The following is an 18953-nucleotide window of genomic DNA, read 5'->3' as shown; positions in this document are numbered from 1 at the left end:
TGTTTCTCCCTCTCTCTCTCTCTCTCTCTCAAAAATAAATAAACATTAAAAATTAATTTAGGCTTCATACACAGAAATAAACTCAAAATGGATGAAAGACCTAAATGTAAGACAGAAAGCCATCAAAATCCTTGAGGAGAAAGCAGGCAAAAACCTCTTTGACCTTAGCCGCAGCAACTTCTTACTCAACACATCTTTGGAGGCAAGGGAAACAAAAGCAAAAATGAACTACTGGGACCTCATCAAAATAAAAAGCTTGTGCAAAGCGAAGGAAACAATCAGCAAAACTAAAAGGCAACTGACAGAATGAGAGAAGATATTAGCAAATGACATATCAGATAAAGGGTTAGTATCCAAAATCTATAAAGAACTTATCAAACTCAATACCCTAAAAACAAATAATCCAGTGAAGAAATGGGCAAAAGACATGAATAGACACTTCTCCAAAGAAGACATCCAGATGGCCAACCGACACATGAAAAAATGCTCAACATCACTCATCATCAGGGAAATACAAATCAAAACCATAAAGAGATACCACCTCACACCTGTCAGAATGGCTAACGTTAACAACTCAGGCAACAACAGATGTTGGCAAGGATGCAGAGAAAGAGGATCTCTTTTGTATTGTTGGTGGCAATGCAAGCTGGTGCAGCCACTCTGGAGGTTCTTCAAAAAACTAAAAACAGAACTACCCTACAACCCAGCAATTGCACTACTAGGCATTTACCCAAGGGATACAGGTGTGCTACTTCAAAGGGACACATGCACCCCTATGTTTATAGCAGCACTGTCAACAATAGCCAAAGTATGGAAAGAGCCCAAATGTCCATCGATGGACGAATGGATAAAGAAGATGTGGTATATATGTACAATGAAGTATTATTCGGCAATCAAAAAGAATGAAATCTTGCCATTTGCAACTACGTGGATGAAACTGGAGGGTATCATGCTAAGTGAAATTAGTCAGAGAAGGATAAATATCATATGACTTCACTCATATGAGGACTTTAAGAGACAAAACAGATGAACATAAGGGAAGGGAAATAAAAATAATATAAAAATAGGGAGGGGGACAAAACAGAAAAGACTCATAAATATGGAGAACAAGCTGAGGTTTACTGGAGGGGTTGTGGGAGGGGGGATGGGCTAAATGGGTAAGGGGCACTAAGGAATCTACTCCTGAAATCATTGTTGCACTATATGCTAACTAATTTGGATGTAAATTTAAAAAAAATAAAATTAAAACAACTTTGTGGGCATCATAAAAAAATAATAATTTAGGCTTTTGAATTTGTTTTATTCAATCATTAATTTCTTCATCCCTCAAATACACATGTATAGAAAAGCTACTGTATGCTGGACTTATAAACATATTTAAGATAAATACTGTCCTTGACCTAAGGAAGCTCCAATTTTAGTAGGACTACAGATAAATTCACAAACAATCATAATGCAGTATTACTGGTAAAGATAAAGTATAGAATACTATTTAAGTATATGGTAAGGAGTACCCATTCCTAACTAAGGACATTTGAAAATCTATTTTGAAAGCAATATAACATCATGATTCCAAAAGTGAACTATGGCAGCCAGCTACCTAAATTCTACCCCATTCCTTCACCTACTTCAGTGACCTTAGGCAAGTTACTTTATCTCTCTGAATTATCTTTCCCTGTCTGTAAAATGTGGATGATAATAGAAACGTACTTCAATAATTTACTGCCAAGAGTTTAATGAGTTGATAAATTGAACATCATTAGAAAGTTCTTGGCATAAGGTAAGGGGCTTAGTACAAGTTAGCCATCATTTTAATAATTATTATTGTTGTTATTGTTGTCACTAGTGACATCTAAGTTGATACTCAAATGATGAATATAAATCACTCATATAAGGCAAGGAAGAATGAGTGATCCAAGAAGAGAAAAAAGGGAAACAAATATGTGAAAGAGTAAGGGAGGTGTGGAAATAAACAAAGACCACCAAATATGAACAAAGAGTTTATTTATTCAGAGCTTGCTGTAGCGAGGGAATCAGCCATCATCACTTGCATTTGACAGGTACTCAAAGTCTGTCAGGAAAGAGAGGAAGCTTTATAGTGAGAAAAAGGAGGGGAAGGAGAAGACTTCAGTTACAAGCTGATTGGAGATTGTTGGCACAGGGAGGCTGGAGGTGGGCTAAATAGAAGCAGGGCATCCTAAGCAATTGGTCTGGGACACATATGTGACTTTCTCTGGCTGGTGCTAAGTTGGAAGCAGGGGGAAGGGGAACAAACATACATAACGAAAAAAAAAAAAACAAACCAGAGAAGTTGGCAGATGTTGATCTAGTTCTGACTATTCTGGGCCAATTGCTACAGAGGTTGTGTTTGGCTTCCTGGGTTTCTTTTGTAGATCAGAGTTTTAGTACCATATATGGACTAGCCAGTCTTCATTTGTAAACTGTATTTTAGCCTAGTGTGGCTCTTTCTGGGAACTGTAAGTCCAGGATAATGATAATGTATAGCTGAGGAGAGAAAGCACAAGAATGGTGAGAGGTAAGCAAGCCAAATAATGCAAGATCATGTGTTGTCTGTCTGTCTGTCTGTAAGAGTGGATATTTTTAACAACAGCTCTCTTGTTTTGCAAACCAGAACATAATGTGAATCATGCATAACAACTCCATACTTGGAAGACCCTTACATATGCCATTACTCACTTGGCAGATAGGATACCTCAATCTATGCCCTAATCCATGCCCTATGTCCATGCCCTAATCCATGAAACATGTGAATAAGTTACTTTACATAGAAAAAAGAATTTGCTGATGTCATTAAGGTTAAAAATCTTGAGATGGGGAGAGTTCTCTAGATGGTTCAGGTGGGCCCAATCTAACCACATGAGTCCTTAGAAGTGAAAGAGTAGAGCAGAGGAGTGGGTCGGAATGATGAACAACAGAAGAGGCCAGAGAGGTGGCAGCATAAGAAGCACTGAACCCACTATTGTCAGCTTTGAATGTGGAAGAAGGGAGCCACCTGCCAAGGAATGCAGGTTGCTTCTAGAAACGGAAAATGGCCCCCAGTTGATAATCATCAAGGAAATGAGGCCTTCAGTCCTACTACCATAAGAAACTGAAACAAGCCAAGAAACAGACTTTGGAAAGAAATGCAACCCTGTAGGCACTTTGGTTTTAGCCTACAGAGACCCATGTCAGACTTCTGACCTCCATAACTCTAAAGTAATAAATTTGTGCTTTTTAATTGAAATATACTTGATATACAATTCTATATTATTTTCAAGTGTAAAACTTATGCTATTTTTAAGCAGCTAAGCTTGTGATAATTTGTTGCATCAGCAATAGAAAACTAACACATTCACCAAATGTTATAAAGTTTTTCTTTTCTCTCACAATGAAAGATCATTCCACCGTCCCATCTCAGGGCCTCTGCAAGCCCACATGTCCTCATTTGTAAAACGCAATATTCAACGATGGTATAATGGAATCAGTTTGGAATTGATATGTGTGAAGGTTTTCATAGACAATTCCTTCCATTGGCTCTGAATATAAAAATAACATCAGTTTTCATTTATTGCATTCATACTATATGTGCCATTTCATTTAATCCTAGCCCTAAGCCCAAGAGGTGGGCTTTTTTTTTTTTTTAAGTTTATTTATTTATTCTGAGAGAGAAAGAAAGCATGAGCACGGAAGGGGCAGAAGAGGGGGTGGGTAGAGGAGGAGGGGGAGGAGGAGAGACAGAGAATCCCAAGCAGGCTCCACACTATCAGTGTGGATCCCGATGTGGGGCTCGAACCCATAAACCATGAGATCATGACCTGAGCCAAAGTCAGATGCTTAATCAACTGAGCCACCCAGATGCACCAAGAGGTAGATATTTTTTATCCTCATTAAGCATCTAAGGAAACCTTTTCTCTTCAGAGACAGCAAGTACCAGACTTAAGTAATAATGTCATATGGCACAGCCGACATTTAAACCCAGTCTGCCTCACTACAAAGACTGAACCAGTTCTACCATGACATTCCGTTTCTCACGTTTACTGTTTCAGAACCAGAAACATGGTGACAATGTTTTCCTGGTCTTCACAATCACCTATTTTGGAGCTGATTCATAATATTAGATCCTTTTTTTTTCATTTTTGGAGGAATCAGTGATTTATCCCTTGTAAGCATCATTAGATGTGGTACAATCATTAATGATGGCAATCAATGTAGTTCAAACAACATGATAATCTTCGGTTTAATTGAAGATTTAAAAAAATTTTAAATAAGATTTTTTTTCTCACTCATCAGCCTGACAGAGCAACAAAGCATTTCATAATTAATATTTATCCCAGAATTGAGTACTTTTGGTTTATACAGAGCACTTTTGGTTGGGTGTTGTAATGCAATTTTCCCATGGGGCAGTGAAGTGACGTTTGTAAGAGCAGAACTCCAGAGTCAAACAGTTGAGCTGAAGAATCATGGACAAATCATTTGGCCTATGTACATCCAAGTTTCCTCATCTGTAAAAATATTACGGTATATTATAAGTGCCACCTCATGACTGTTTTGAGTATCAAATGAGACCAAATCATGAAAGGATTCTTTAGCTTTTATAAGAAATTCAGTCGGACAAATGTGTATTTTTAAATGATCATCTGTTACCAATAAAGGGACCTTGAAACTTTGAGAGGCTATTTGGACTCTATTCTGCTCCTGGATATTTAGGACATAATTTTTTTAAATATATAATTTTTTTCTACTGTTTAGTTTTTAGAGAGACAGGGTGCAAGTGGGGGAGGGGCAGAGAGAGAAGGAGAGAATTCAAAGCAAGATCCAGGCTCCGAGCTGTCAGCACAGAGCCCGACGAGGGGCTCAAACCCATGAACCAAACTGTGAAATCATGACCTGAGCCAAAGTCGATCGCTTAACCGACTGAGCCACCCAGGCGTCCCAGGACATAACTGATTATTTTAAGTATTTAAACTTCCATAGCCTTCTTTCATACTTAACTACCATTTTCTCTGATATAATTAAGCCCATTTCTTCTTATTTGATCTTTGGAAATATAAAGCAAATTTGAGTTAAATGTCTTTTGGATATAGGGGAAAGCAACCCACTTCAGATTAACTCAAATATAAAGGTAGCATGAGGGGCAGGTGGCTGTTTGGTGTAGGAAGCCTGGGCATTATTTGATATGATAGAGAGCTATCAGATTCCCAGTCACACAAAATTACAACTGAAACTCAAGGGAATTGAAGCTGGGAGCTGAGAACGTCTTTGCCTCTCAAGAAAGACTGGTCTCACCCATGCAGTTTCACTCAACACATGTTTTCTTTATGCACCAAATTTGCTATGGTCTCAAAATGGCCATCCCATCTGCCAAAGCTATCTTATAGTCCTGGTTCCAGCACCAACCAACTCATATTCTCAACTTCTCAACTCCAAACATCTCTGAGAGGGGAAGACAACTGGGCAAGATTCTCTTTTTCCATGAGGTTATACCATATTATGTCACAGGGGAAAAAGGTCTTTCCCTTGTCCAGTCAGCTATGGCCAGGAGTGGAGCAGGTCTATGTAGAACAAAGAAATGGGGAAATTCTCTCAGAAGAGGATGTGGCTAGGACTTGCAAAGATGATGTGTCAATGCAGAAAATAACTGACCTGGAATCCCCCTAGCCAAACTATAAATATCTTAATGTAGAATTAATTTTGTTCAAGTGCCTAACATGCATCACACATGAAAACTAGGTTCATTCCCTTCTAGACTCACACCACCAATTAATTTCTTTGCTTGCCCTATGTTCTCTTATCACAGTGCCTGTATTTGCTTCCTATTGCTGCTATAAAAAATTACCATAAATTTAGTGGCTTAAACCAACACAAATTTATTATCTTACAGTTCTGGGCATCAGATACTCAAAAAGATTCTCACTGAACTAAAATCAAAATGTCAGCAAGGCTAAGTTCTTTCTGGAGGCTCTCAAGGAGAACCCATTTCTTTGCCTCTTCTGGCTTCCAGAGGCGGCCTGCATTCCTTGGCTCGTGGCCCCTCTAATATTCTCAAAGCCAACAGTATAACCATCTTCTCTCCTCTCTGACCTCTGTTTCAGTTCCTGTATTTTCTCTCTCTGACTCTGATCCTCTTGCTTCCCTCTTATAAGGGCTCATGTGATTACACTGGGACCATCCAGATAATCCAGGATAATCTCCTCATCTCAAGATTTTTAATGTAATGACAACTGTAAAGTCCCTTTAACCATGTAAGATAATATAGTCACAGTTTCTATGAATTAGGATGTGAGCATCTTTGGGGGCCATTATTCAGCCTAACATATTGCCTGATATGGAGTAGCAGATTAATAAATGTTTCTTTAGTTATTTACTTTACCATTGCTGCTAACTGTGCTCATATTTTAAATACTAAAGTGAATAAGGAATTCTGCATAGACATTCCTTTTTTTTATTTCCAATACCTGGGTCCCCTACTAATCATCTGAAACTTACATTTGTGGCAGAAATGAAAATGAACTTGAACAGCTGAGAACTACAGAACTATGTGATTTCTTTTGCCAGCTCAATCTCTTCTTGTTAAACCTCGAAGACTTGACATTTGAAAGAGAAAGGCTGTGTAACAATTCCACTTTGTAAAATATTCTTACAGTTTGGGAACATAGGTTTTACACGTTTCCAAATGTCCTCTAATCAAGCTTTAGAATAGGAGTTAGAACACAAAAAACGGGGTGCCTTGTAAAGGATAGTGACAAGGGTTTTTCCAATTCTTTACATGCTCTTTGAGAAAATGTTTAAACAGAAAAAAACAAATGATGGCCTTTCTGAGTTAAAACAGTTCCAGTTGCTTCAACAGATCACTGCACAACAGTGAGCAACCGCTTATTGAAATTCTGCCGACTGGAAGCACCTCCTGTGCCCTCTTGTTCATGGAAAAGTCTGTAATATTAATCAGCTATGACTTTACAAAAGCTGGGGGCAAACATAAAGAGCTCAGTGCTGGGGCACGTGATCCTCACATGAGATGTGCATGAGTTATCTTCCCACATTGTGCAAGTGGCCCCAGTATCTCCAGTCTCATCACCACCCCCCTCCAGCTTTTCTGCTGCCCTGTTCCTGGATAGTTGATCTATAGTGTGCTCCATGGACTTCTGTATATATCTCATATTTGTTTTAAATAGCTTGATATGTTGACATAGCGGTACAGTAATCCTCTATCTGAAAATCCTGGAGGGAAATGTGTTCCGAATTTTTGGATTTTTAGAAAGGAAATACAGAGCAAATACCATATACTAAGTTAATACCCTCAGTGGGTCTGGATCAGTCTCACTCAATATTTCTGTGTCATAGACTCTAAGTCTAAAGTTCTCTTTTGGCCAGCAAAAGAGCAGATGCAGGATTAGAGCGGGAGATGGCTAATGTCCAGGAAAAGACAAGAGCCCCAAATAAGGGTCTTTGCTGGGTATTTATTAAGATCAGAAGGCTTACAAACGTGATGGGCATGTACAAAGAGACAAAGAAACTGTCAACATTAACTTGGGGATGTGAGGGAAAAGGGGGAATTTGAAAATATACAATATTTGGGGTTTGGGTCAATATAAAACAAAATCCTGGCGCTGGGTAGATGGGCAGGTGGTTGTTAATGGCAGACAGGAGGTGCTGTGCTTGTTTATCTTAGCTAGCCTAGGGGATGAGACAGATAGGGGAAATAACCTCAGGGTTAATAAGCCACCTTTTCTTTTGTTAACCATCTCTGCTCTGAGCTGCATCGCCTGCAGCGCAGTACTGGGCCCTTTCCTCCTGTGAAAGCAGCTTTTCTGCTATAGTACTAAATTGGGGGTGCTTCCACCCTGAATAATCTTGTTTATTTCATATACTTATGTATTTGGCACCTTTGCGCCTGTTCCTATTTTGGGCCTTTGCCCCTCCCTCTCTATTCTGGGGCTCTGCACCCCCTCTCTATTTTGGGGTGCCTGTGCACCTCTCTATTCTTGGCACCTTTGCGCCTCCCTATTCTTGGGTGCCTTTGCACCCCCCTATTTTTGAGGTGCCAATCTGGTTTACCCATACTTGAGTATGAGCATTCTATAGCTCTGTATTTCTTTATGCCTTGTTAACCCATTGGTGTAAGCCTGGGGGATTGCTAAGTATATTCCCCACATTTCTGCAATAAACTATATAAATATTCTTACCAAATGAAATCACCTAACATTGTAAAAAAACTTTCACAAGGGTTGGACGTCCAAAATATATAAGGAACCCATAAAACTGAGTATCAAAAAACAACCTGATTGGGGTGCCTGGGTGGTTCAGTTGGTTGAGCATCCAACTCTTGATTTCAGCTCAGGTCATGATCTCACGGTTCATGAGTTCAAGCCCCACATCAGGTTCTGCACTGACAGCAGGGAACCTGCTTGGGATTCTCTGTCTCCCTCTCCCTCTGCCTCTTCCTCTTTCTCTCAAAAATAAATAAATAAATATTTTAAAAAATAACCTGATTAAAAAATAGGCAGGGAACCTGAATAGATACTTTTCCAAAAAAGCCATACAGATGGCCAAAAGGCACGTGAAAATAATGCTCAATGTCACTAACCATCAGGAGATGCAAATCAAAACCAGGATGAGATAACACCTTACACCTGTCAGAATGGCTAGTATCAAGAAGTAGCAAGTGCTAGTGAGGATGTGGAGAAACAGAAACTCTCATGCAGTATTAATAAGAATGTAAATTGGTGTGGCCACTATGGAAAATAGTATGGAGGTTCCTTAAAAAATTAAAACTAGAACTACCACATGATCCAGCAATTCTACTTCTAGATATTTACCTGAAGAAAACAAAAACACTAATTTGAAAAGACATATGACCTGCTGTGTTCATTGCTGCATTACTTACAATAGCCAAGATATAAAAGCAACCTAAATATCCATCGATGGGTGAATGGATAAAGATGTGGTGTCTGTGTCTGTGTGTCTGTGTGTCTGTGTGTGTGTGTGTGTGTGTGTGTGTGTGTGTGTGTGATGGAATATTACTCAACCATAAAAGGGAATGAAATCTTGCCATTTGTAGTGAAATGGATGGACCTAGAGGGTATTATGCCTAGTGAAATTAGTCAAATTCCATATGACTTCACTTATACATGGACTCTAAAAAACAAATGAACAAAGAAAACAAACCAGAATCAAACTCAGATATTGAGAACAAACTGATTGTTGCTACAGGGGAGAGAGGAGGGAAGATGAGCAAAATAGGTGAAGGGGATTAAGAGGCATAATCTTCCAAGTATAAAATCAGTAAGTCATGGAGCCATAGTGTGCAGCATAGGGAATATGGTCAATAATATCATAACAACTTTGTATGATTACACCTGGTAACCAGACTTATTGTGGTGATCATTTAGTAATATATATATATATATATATATATATATATATATATATGTTAAATCACTATGTTCTATACCTGAAACTAATACAATATTGTATATCAATTATTCTTCAATTTAAAAAAAGCATCAATTCAGGTTAGCTTTTGTTGCCAAATTATTTTTAAAATTAAACTTGCTAAAAAGGATTCAGTATTCAGAGCTTTTTGGATTTTAGAATTTCAGATAAGGGGTTATGGATCTGTATTACAAGTTGGCCCGGGGAAGTGTTGTTTTGTTGTGTGTGTGTGTGTGTGTGTGTGTGTGTGTGTGTGTGTGTTTTCAAGTTTTTCCATTGTTTACCATCCAAATGGAAATTCAGTAAAACTCCAAACACCCAGAATCATGGACTAGAGCAGTGGAAAGAGTTCTGGTGATGTGGTGCCTTTGCTTCATTTCACCAACAGAGAAATTGTAGCACAGGGAGTAGAAATGGTCTAGTGAGGCTAAAGAAGGTTCTAGAGTAGATACTACATGTTTGACATTAGACAGACCTAGGTTGAATTCAGCACTAACTAAATTGCCACCTTGGCAAATTTATACCCAGCCTTCCATCCCAGATGGTGATCCATCCCAGAACACCATTATTCCCTGTTTAGAGAAGCACCTCACCCATAAGGGTATTAGGAGCATTAAATCAGCAAAAGCAGGGTGCAATGTTTGGCACACTGAGCTATACATACTGTGTGCTCAAGAAAACACAACCATTTACTAGCTTTAGGGTTATTTTTATGATTATTATTGACCTAATTCATTTAAACTCAGTAAATGTTTACTGAATTCCTCCTTGTAAGACACCATACTGTTACGCGGGTGAATGAGGCAGAATTATCTGCCCATACACTATAGGCAATTCAAGGAAGTACCTAGCACAGTCCCTGACACACAGTAGATACTTAAGACACATTTGTTGAATTGAATTAAACTCAAGGTGCTTATAATCTAACAGGGGATATAATAATGCTAAGAGTAAAAAATGTGAGAAATACTCAAAGAGGTTTATGACGTGCTATGGGAATAGAAAAACAAAGACATATTCTGTCTTCGAACAGGGGAGAGTGTAAAGAAGAAGAAACATCCATGCTGGCCTTACCAAGAGGGTTGATATTCAATGGGTATAGCCATTCCAGGCAGGAGAAAAGAGTTTAAGAAAATTCCTACAGAGGTGGAAAATTGCATAGTACGTTTAATAAGTAGTGGGTTATGTGCTTAGGGAATTACATAGAACAACTGCATGGGTCGTATGCATGAGGGAATTTCAGCCTGCAATGCAACAGAGGTGAGTTAAGACTAAGTCAAATGAAACCTGAAACGGTGTATGAAGGAGTGTGCACTATACATCGAGGCTTGGGATTTTGTACAAAGAATTAAAGGGCAGAGAAAGTGTGAAAGTAGTTAGACCCAGCATGGGTATATCAAAAAGTCCTTGATGGGAATGATAAAGAGCTAAACCAGGGTAGAGGCAGAGAAGAGGGCCAGGAGGGAGAAGTTAAAGAGACATAAGTGGAATGGATCATACTTAGCAACCAATTAGATGTAGAAAGCAAAATAAGAGGAGATTCAGAGATTACTCTTAGTTTTTAGACTTTTGGGGGTATAATGGTGCCAGAGAAGAGAGAAGGTTATAGATGATGGATGAGGAAGGCGGAAAATTATTAGTTCACTTTTAAACTGAACAACAAGTTAATGTGTGTTCAAGGCAGGAAAAAAAAACTGGTCTGTGATGTCAAGAAACTAGACATTCAACCAACAGGAGTTAGTCAGGGGAGCTAATGTCTTTAGATTGGGCAATGGACTTGCTAATCTTGTGTTGTCCCTTATCTGAAGTTGCAGCTGCATTTCACAACCTACAGATTCCCCCACCTTACATAAAAATCAACATTTGCAAGTACATATGCCCACCTAGCAATTGTTGTCACAGGTGGTTCTTACTATGTGGGAAATCAGGTAACTTACCCAAAAAAGAGCCCCTGAGGATCAGTGAAGGCACTGCAGGCTGGAAGCGGGATGAGGCAAGCAGGGGCCTTCATTTGGGTTTCTGCAAGTGCCCACCTTGCACTTGCAAGACCCTGAGAGTCAACGTTTCCTTGGATTTTGCACCTTGGGCACATCACTTGCCTCACCTAGTCCCAACCCTAGGAGTAGTGTGAAGTATTTCCCAGGACAAAGTAGCAATAAAGATTCTTTATTAAGAAGACTTTATGTTGTAGTACAGGGGTCACAAAACTTTTCTTGTAAAGTACCAGGTAGTAAATATTTCAGGCTTTGCAGGCCATATGGTCTCTGCACCAACTACTCAATTCTACCAAGGTAATGGGAAAACAACCACAGACTATATGTAACGAATGGGCATGGCTGTGCTGCAATAAAACTTTATTTACAAAAATGGGAGTCAGGCCAAATTTGGCCCTCAGGTTATAGTTTGCCAGCACTGTTGTGTGGAAGGAGCTAGCTAGACCTTAGGTTTAAATTCCAAACCCACCATTTACAAAATATCTGGATTTGGATGTGTACCACTGTAAAAAATGTGATTAATTATACCTTCTCCTCATTGATTGTGGGGATTTGAGAAAATGTATTTAAAATGTCTCATAAATAACAGGCATTCAAATAGGGCAGTAGTCTTTTTTTTGTAAAGTTTTTATTTACTTATTTTGAGAGACAGAGAGAGACAGAGAGAGACAGAGAGAGACAGCATGAGTCAGGGAGGGGCAGAGAGAGAGAGAGAGGAAGAGAGAGAATCCCAAGCAGGCTCTGTGCTGTCAGCGCAGAACCCGATGCGGGGCTCGAATTCACAAACAGTGAAATCATGACCCAAGCCAAAATCAAGATGCGGGGCTCGAATTCACAAACAGTGAAATCATGACCCAAGCCAAAATCAAGAGTCAGACACTTAACTGACTGAGCCACCCAAGCACCCCAGGACAGTAGTCTTTTTAATTACAAAGCTCAATAAGAAGAATAGCTAACACTATTTGAATGCTTTTATGATATACAAGCTACTATGTAAATAATGCACTTTACAGAGTTAATTTCACTTAAACTTCCCACAACTCTTGGAAGTAGGAACTATTATAGTATTCCTTTCTACTTGTGGGGAAACTGAGTCATGAAAAAAATGCCCAAGAGATGCTTACATAGATAGTAAGTGATATAGCTGGCACTTAATCCCTAATTAAGTGAACTTCACATGCCTTGGTGCTAATCTCTTTGCTAGTTAATTAGCTCCACCAGTTCAGCTCCAACTGAAATGCTCCAAATCTTCTCAAGTTCTGCAGGGCTTTTCATAACTCATCACAGCCTAACACAACTGAAAACAGTTTAATACATAACTTTTGGAAAATTCACCTTCAGGTGAACACTCCATATCTTACATCAATGAAATACTTATTCCCACCCCCTGCCTGCCCATCTATTTCGCCCCTCCCAACAAATATCTCCAGTTAAAGGAAAACAGAGTATTATTAAGAAAGCTAATGCAAACCTATTTCAAAAAATTTATCCTATAATCACCCTAAAAGCTTGCAATTTCAAAGCTAGGCTGCAGAACAACACACTGGATTAATTATGCCAGACTGCAGCAATAACCTTGAATTAAAGCTGCAACCTTCTATTTTTAAGAAACACTTGCCTTTCTGGTTGATGAAACCTGTCGTCCCATCAGGTAACAGACGTGACCAGGAAAGAGAGAAGCGGTAATGAGTCAATCCAAGCTGTTTGATACATTTCAAATCTTCCTCCCACAGAGTGTAGCTGCCACAAGCTACATCGCCAGTCTGGTTCTGGAAAACTCTCTCTCCTCCCTGATGGGTGAATGTGTCCCAGACACTAGGGCCTTTTCCATCTGCATCCCAGCCTCCTGAGAAAAAGAAGAAAATGAAACGGTTACACTCTTGACATCAAGAGGCATATGTGGAATGTAAATATTTGTCGCCAAAAGAACATACCTCATTAACTCAATGTACCATATTTATAACTTTAAAATATGCCTTTAAAATAACATGCATGAGCGAGTTATGTGTTTAGCTGTCCTTGATCCCTGAAGCTGACTGGTAGCAAATGAAAAATGATTGCATACTGCTGCTGCATCACAGGCTTTCATGGTTCATTTTCTGAAGATTTCCCAGCTGGTAAACAGAGGCAGGCCCCAGCTTATGAATGTCTGAGTTGCAAATATCTCCTCCTGGCCATGACTGCCACGTCTTGTCCTTGCTGTGCCTGATGGAGTCTCAGGACCTTGTCTTTGGCCCTCTACACTTGAACCCTATTTTCTGTTAGTTACCACTGGAGCCTGCAATGGTCCAGTCAATTAGTGTGGGGAGGGCACTAGTTTCTGCTGCTGTTGACATATTAGTGTCCTACATTCATTCATTCATACCTCCATTAATTCCACAAATGTTATGTGTCAGGCTCTATGCTGAGCACAGGAGATACCAGGGCGAACTCTGCTGTGCTTCCTGTCCTTGGAGAAGTTAGCTATGGGCAACTGCAAAACAGCTGAGGTAAAAGCTTTGCCAGAAAACCAAGGAGGGGCATTTATCCAGATGTGGACTAGAGTCGGGGGTCTCTTAGAAAAATGACTTTTAGACAGACACCTAAAGAAAAAGTTGGGTCATCAAGATGAATTGCTGGGAAGTGGGGGTGGATACAAAATAGAAAAGGGGCAGCTAAGATCCAAAACCTCACAGGAAAGAGAGAGTGTTGCACATTAGAAGAACAGAAAGTAAAAATTGCATTAGATTTGGAATATCTGTACACATAGAAATGTTGTTTAAAATGGTAGTTAAAATGCATTCTATGGTATAAAGGAGTAATTTTAAAAATCTCGTGACTCCCTAATTCCACTTCTAGGTACATACCCTGGAGAAATGCTCATGTATTTTCACAAAGAGATTATATGAGATCATTGAGGCAGAGACATCCGTACTAACAAAATCCTGGAAACAACCTACATTCTACCAACAGTAGAACAGATCATTAATTTGAGGTATAAGCATACAGAGGAAACACTAATCAGCAGTTAAGGGAAATGAATCAGAGAGTAACCCTGTGCTACACTCTGAATGTTTGTATCCCCCAAAACTTACGTTGAAATCCTAATGGCCAATGTGAAGGTATTAGGAGGTGGGATCTTTGGGAGGTGCTTCAGACATGAGGGTGGAGCCCTCATGAATGAGTTGGTGCCCTTGTAAGAGACCCCAGAGTTCCCTAGTCCTCTGTGCCATGTGAAAACATAGATATCTGTGATGCAGAAGAGGCGCTTGCCCAGCCACTCTCACCTCAGACTTGCAGCCTCTGAAATTGTGAGAAATAAGCCTTCCAGTTTATGGTGTTTTGTTATTAGACTCCAAATGGACTCAGCCTCAAAACTATGAAGTTATACAAACAAAAAAACTGAGATTCAAAAGAATGTATCCAGGGATAAAGAGATGGAATTCAGAATTTTAGGGCAGTAAGACTATGCTACATGATAATGTAATTGTGGATATATTTATCAAAACCCATAAACTATGAACTTTATTTAATAATACTGCATCGATATTCATTCATCAGTCGTAATAACTGTTCCACAGTAATGCAAGATGTTACTAGTAAGACAACTAGGGGAATGGGGTATATGGAAACTCTCAGGATTTTCTGCCCAATTTTCCTGTAAACTTAAAATTATTCTAAAATATGAAGCCTACTGATTTTTTTAAAGAATATATACAATACGAAAAAAAGAACATATACATTTATCATGTTTTGTATATTTTTAAATATGTAAAAACAATCCGTGTATTTTCTGAATATATAGATACAAGGTAAACGTATAACATGCCTGGGAATGGTCAATTCAGGCTAGTGGTTACTGTTGGGGAGAAAAGAGGGTAATGGAACCTGGGAGGAGTGTGACTGCAATTCTTATGTTTCCTTCCTTAAACTGGGTTAGGAGCATACGGGTAGGTATTTATTACATTATTCCCAACCCTTTTTTTTTTTTTAATTTTTTTTTAACATTTATTTATTTTTGAGACAGAGAGAGAGCATGAACAGGGGAGGGTCAGAGAAAGAGGGAGACACAGAACCTGAAACAGGCTCCAGGCTCTGAGCTGTCAGCACAGAGCCTGATGCGGGGCTCGAACCCACAGGCTGTGAGATCATGACCAGAGCTGAAGTCGGACACTCAACCGACTGAGCCACCCAGGCGCCCTGATTCCCAACCCTTTTAATGTGTCTAAAATATTTCATAATTATTTTATTTTAAAGTGTATTTATTTACTATTTTGCAAGAGAGTGTGTGCATGTGTGTGCGCGCATGTGTGAGTGGGTAAGGAGCAGGGAGAGAAGGAGAGAGAGAATCTCAACCAGGCTCTACACTATAAGCATGGAGCCTGATGCAGGGCTCGAACTCACGAATTGTGAGATCATGACCTGAGCCAAAATGAAGAGTATGATGCTTTAACAGACTGAGCCACCCAGGTGCCCTTCATAATAATTTTTATATAAGAAAGGAGGTCACAGATAGAGTAGACTAGACCAAAGCAATTACAGGAAGGTCTTTCAGGTCTCACTTAGCATCTACTTACTCATATTGTGCATACAATTCAAACAGGATTGGGTATTAGGTTTTGGACCCACACAAGGACAGCATAGGCTGTAAGTTATGGGAGGGGACCATGGGGAGACAGAAGAGGCTAGTAAAAGGAGGAGCTCTGACAAGAGCAAAAATGACAGTTGAAATCAAGTAGGATACTAAGTATCTATACAAAGAAATCATGAATATTAAAAATTACTATACTCTGGAGTCATAATATAGAGGCAAAAAGCTATATACATTCCAATGGCTCTCAATTTATGTCTATATATGAGGTTTAGAGGGATGGGGGAAAATACTGATATCCAATCTTAGAAGGAAACAGGTATGAATACTAAAATACAATTTAGTCAAGTATGGTGCTCATAGTTTTGGATAAGTGATTTAACAGATGAAGAGCTTAATCTCAGCGAGTTTAAGCAATAGTATTCTAGTAAATATTAACAACTGGCTATACATTTAAAACTGTGGGGGCACCTGGCTGGCTCAACTGGTAGAGCATGCTACTCTTGATCCTGGGGTTGTGAGTCCAAGCCCCACATTAGGGAGAGAGCTTACTTAAAAAAAAATAAATAAATAAAGTATGTGTACATATGTTAATTAGAAATTTTATTGACCCAAAAGCCATGTAATACACAATTTCCAAATAATATGTAATGCTCTTTCTATAAATTCCATATGGCCAACTGATTCTCATAGAACGCTCACTTAGGTTTTTGCCAAATTTTTATATTGGTAGCCAAGCTATGGCTGCGACCTAACAAATGTGTGTAGTTCTCATGTGAATGTTAACTGATATGTTTGCTTAAATTAACAGGCAAGATAAAAGGAAAACAACAGAATTTCACTTGTTCATCAGTGATATGAGCTACGTCTTCACTGAATTGGATAATGTTTTCAAACACTGGAAAATTTCCTCAAACATCAGTCCTACTTACAATGTAACGCTACAGATGTGACACACTTTTAACTTTACTCTGAATTATTAAGATTGTCTCTATCACTTTCGTAGGTCTTGACAATCAACAAAACAATACATTAAATACTGACTTGGCAGCACTTGGCCAATTCCTACAGTGTTAATACTTCCACCATGGCCAAAGTCAAGCAACCAAGGGGATAGCACTGAAGGTGGGTGGGGAAGAGATGAATGGCAGCCCAGCATTATATAGTATTTCTTCTATACAGATACAAGAATAAGCTAAGTAACCTTGGGTTATTTACAGGGGCATGGGGAATAATAAAATTTAGTAAATTTCTATAATTTAATTTTGAATCATGAATATGTTAAGAATCAGCTCACAAAATTGCTGAAAGCTTAACAGTAGGTACTGGTGAACCAGTGCTACTACACTGGTAGTAAGTAGCAAAGCCAAGTTGTATTTCCAGATCTGCCCGATTTTGAAGTCTAAGTCCTTCCAATGAAATATGCTACTTTTAGTAACAATTACTCTGAGTGATGAAGGAAGAGTCAATTGATGCCTGTGCTAGTCAATTTATAGAGCCTAAGAAGTGCATAACATGATTTATTATACCTTTTGGAAAATACTCCATTGAAAGTGCATAAAACAAATTCTGGCAATTCTGAAAGGTAAATGTCAGTTAGTAGGAAAATGTAGAGCAGCTCATCCTACACGTACACTAGTTAGAGCATATCTAGGCAATATTGTTTCCACGAGAAACTAAAATTTGAATTTTAATTAACCATTATAATTGTTATTTTGATAAAAAAACATATAGTGGGTGGGACTCATCAGTACATTAATGTAAATTTTGCTGAATCAGTGGTATCAATAACTCACTTGTTCACTACGGATTTTCTCTAGATGCAATTATGTCCATATTCTAAAAGTGTGACTGTCCTTTATAAGGAATGAGACTACCATTTTCAGATGGACTACATACCCTGAGACATCCTTCAGACAACTACAGTTTCTGGATGAAATATAGGAACTACATTTTTAAATGTGCCATTGATCTGGTGGGATGGTAGGTAACTCAAAAATAAAGTGAGTGAGGCAATTCAGAAGCACAAATGAATAACGAGGCAGGCTTTTGTCCTGAGAGCATCTGCCAATCCCAGATGATGTGAGCTGCCATTTTAATGGCCTTCTGGGACCAGGCAGAAAGGAGCAAAGTCTAAATCTTATCAAAGATGGGAAGCCACATGAAGATGTTTACATAAGGCTGGCAATGGAAGGACCCCACACTCTAAATAAGAAACAAACCCTACCTGAGAAAGAGGCAACAAAGCAACTAGCTTGACACAAAGTTGGGTGGAAGGGGGAAATGACTCCTCAATGTCTGCACCAAAAATCCAACCCTCCAACCATTAATCAAGTGTGATAATAAAAAAAGATACTATCAGACATATGAGCTCTCATTGGATATTGAAAAAAAATTTCCTCTCATTGGATATTACAGGAGGATAAATTTCACCAGAATAATCATACATACCAAGAGAGAAAATTCTAGGATCCAGGAAACAAGGAATTCAGCAGAAAAAGATCAAGAAAGGGTATGTCTGGGCTAATGGTAAAAAGAGACCTCCAAGGATACAGCTGTGCAGCAAACCCAGGGACTAACCAGCCCATGTAAGCATGTCATAAGCTATAAGAAAAAGTTCTCCAAGAAAATTAAACTCATAGAATATCTAGTATGATTTTTTTCAAGTATAAATTTTTATTATGGAATTGTCAACATGCACAAAAGTAGACAGAATAATACCACGAAGCCCCATGAACCCGTGGCTCAGCTTTAACATTTTCAACATGGTGCCAATCTTGTTTCATCTGTATCCATTCAAACTCCTCCATTCAATCTGTAAACATTACAGTATATGCTCTGATAAGAATATTTTTTAATTGTGGTAAAATACACATAAAACCACTTAGCACCTTAACCATTTTTTAGCGTAAAGTTCTGTTGGATAGTTCTGTGGCATTAAGAACATTCATACCATT

The 18953-nt window shown here is 38.8% G+C and overlaps 1 protein-coding gene across 1 annotated transcript in view; it reads right to left on the bottom strand.

The window, feature by feature from the left end:
* Positions 1-18953, bottom strand: part of LOC125922675 (cytosolic beta-glucosidase) — a 106551-nt gene that overhangs the window by 63450 nt on the left and 24148 nt on the right. The window contains exon 2 of the mRNA XM_049630386.1: positions 13045-13272. Within this exon, the coding sequence (XP_049486343.1) occupies positions 13045-13272 (228 nt within the window). The remainder of the gene's footprint in view (positions 1-13044; positions 13273-18953) is intronic.

Source organism: Panthera uncia, chromosome B1 (assembly GCF_023721935.1).
Source record: "Panthera uncia isolate 11264 chromosome B1, Puncia_PCG_1.0, whole genome shotgun sequence".
Taxonomy (NCBI): domain Eukaryota; kingdom Metazoa; phylum Chordata; class Mammalia; order Carnivora; family Felidae; genus Panthera; species Panthera uncia.
Note: the sequence above shows the minus strand (reverse complement) of the source record. Positions and strands in the feature narration are given on the sequence as shown.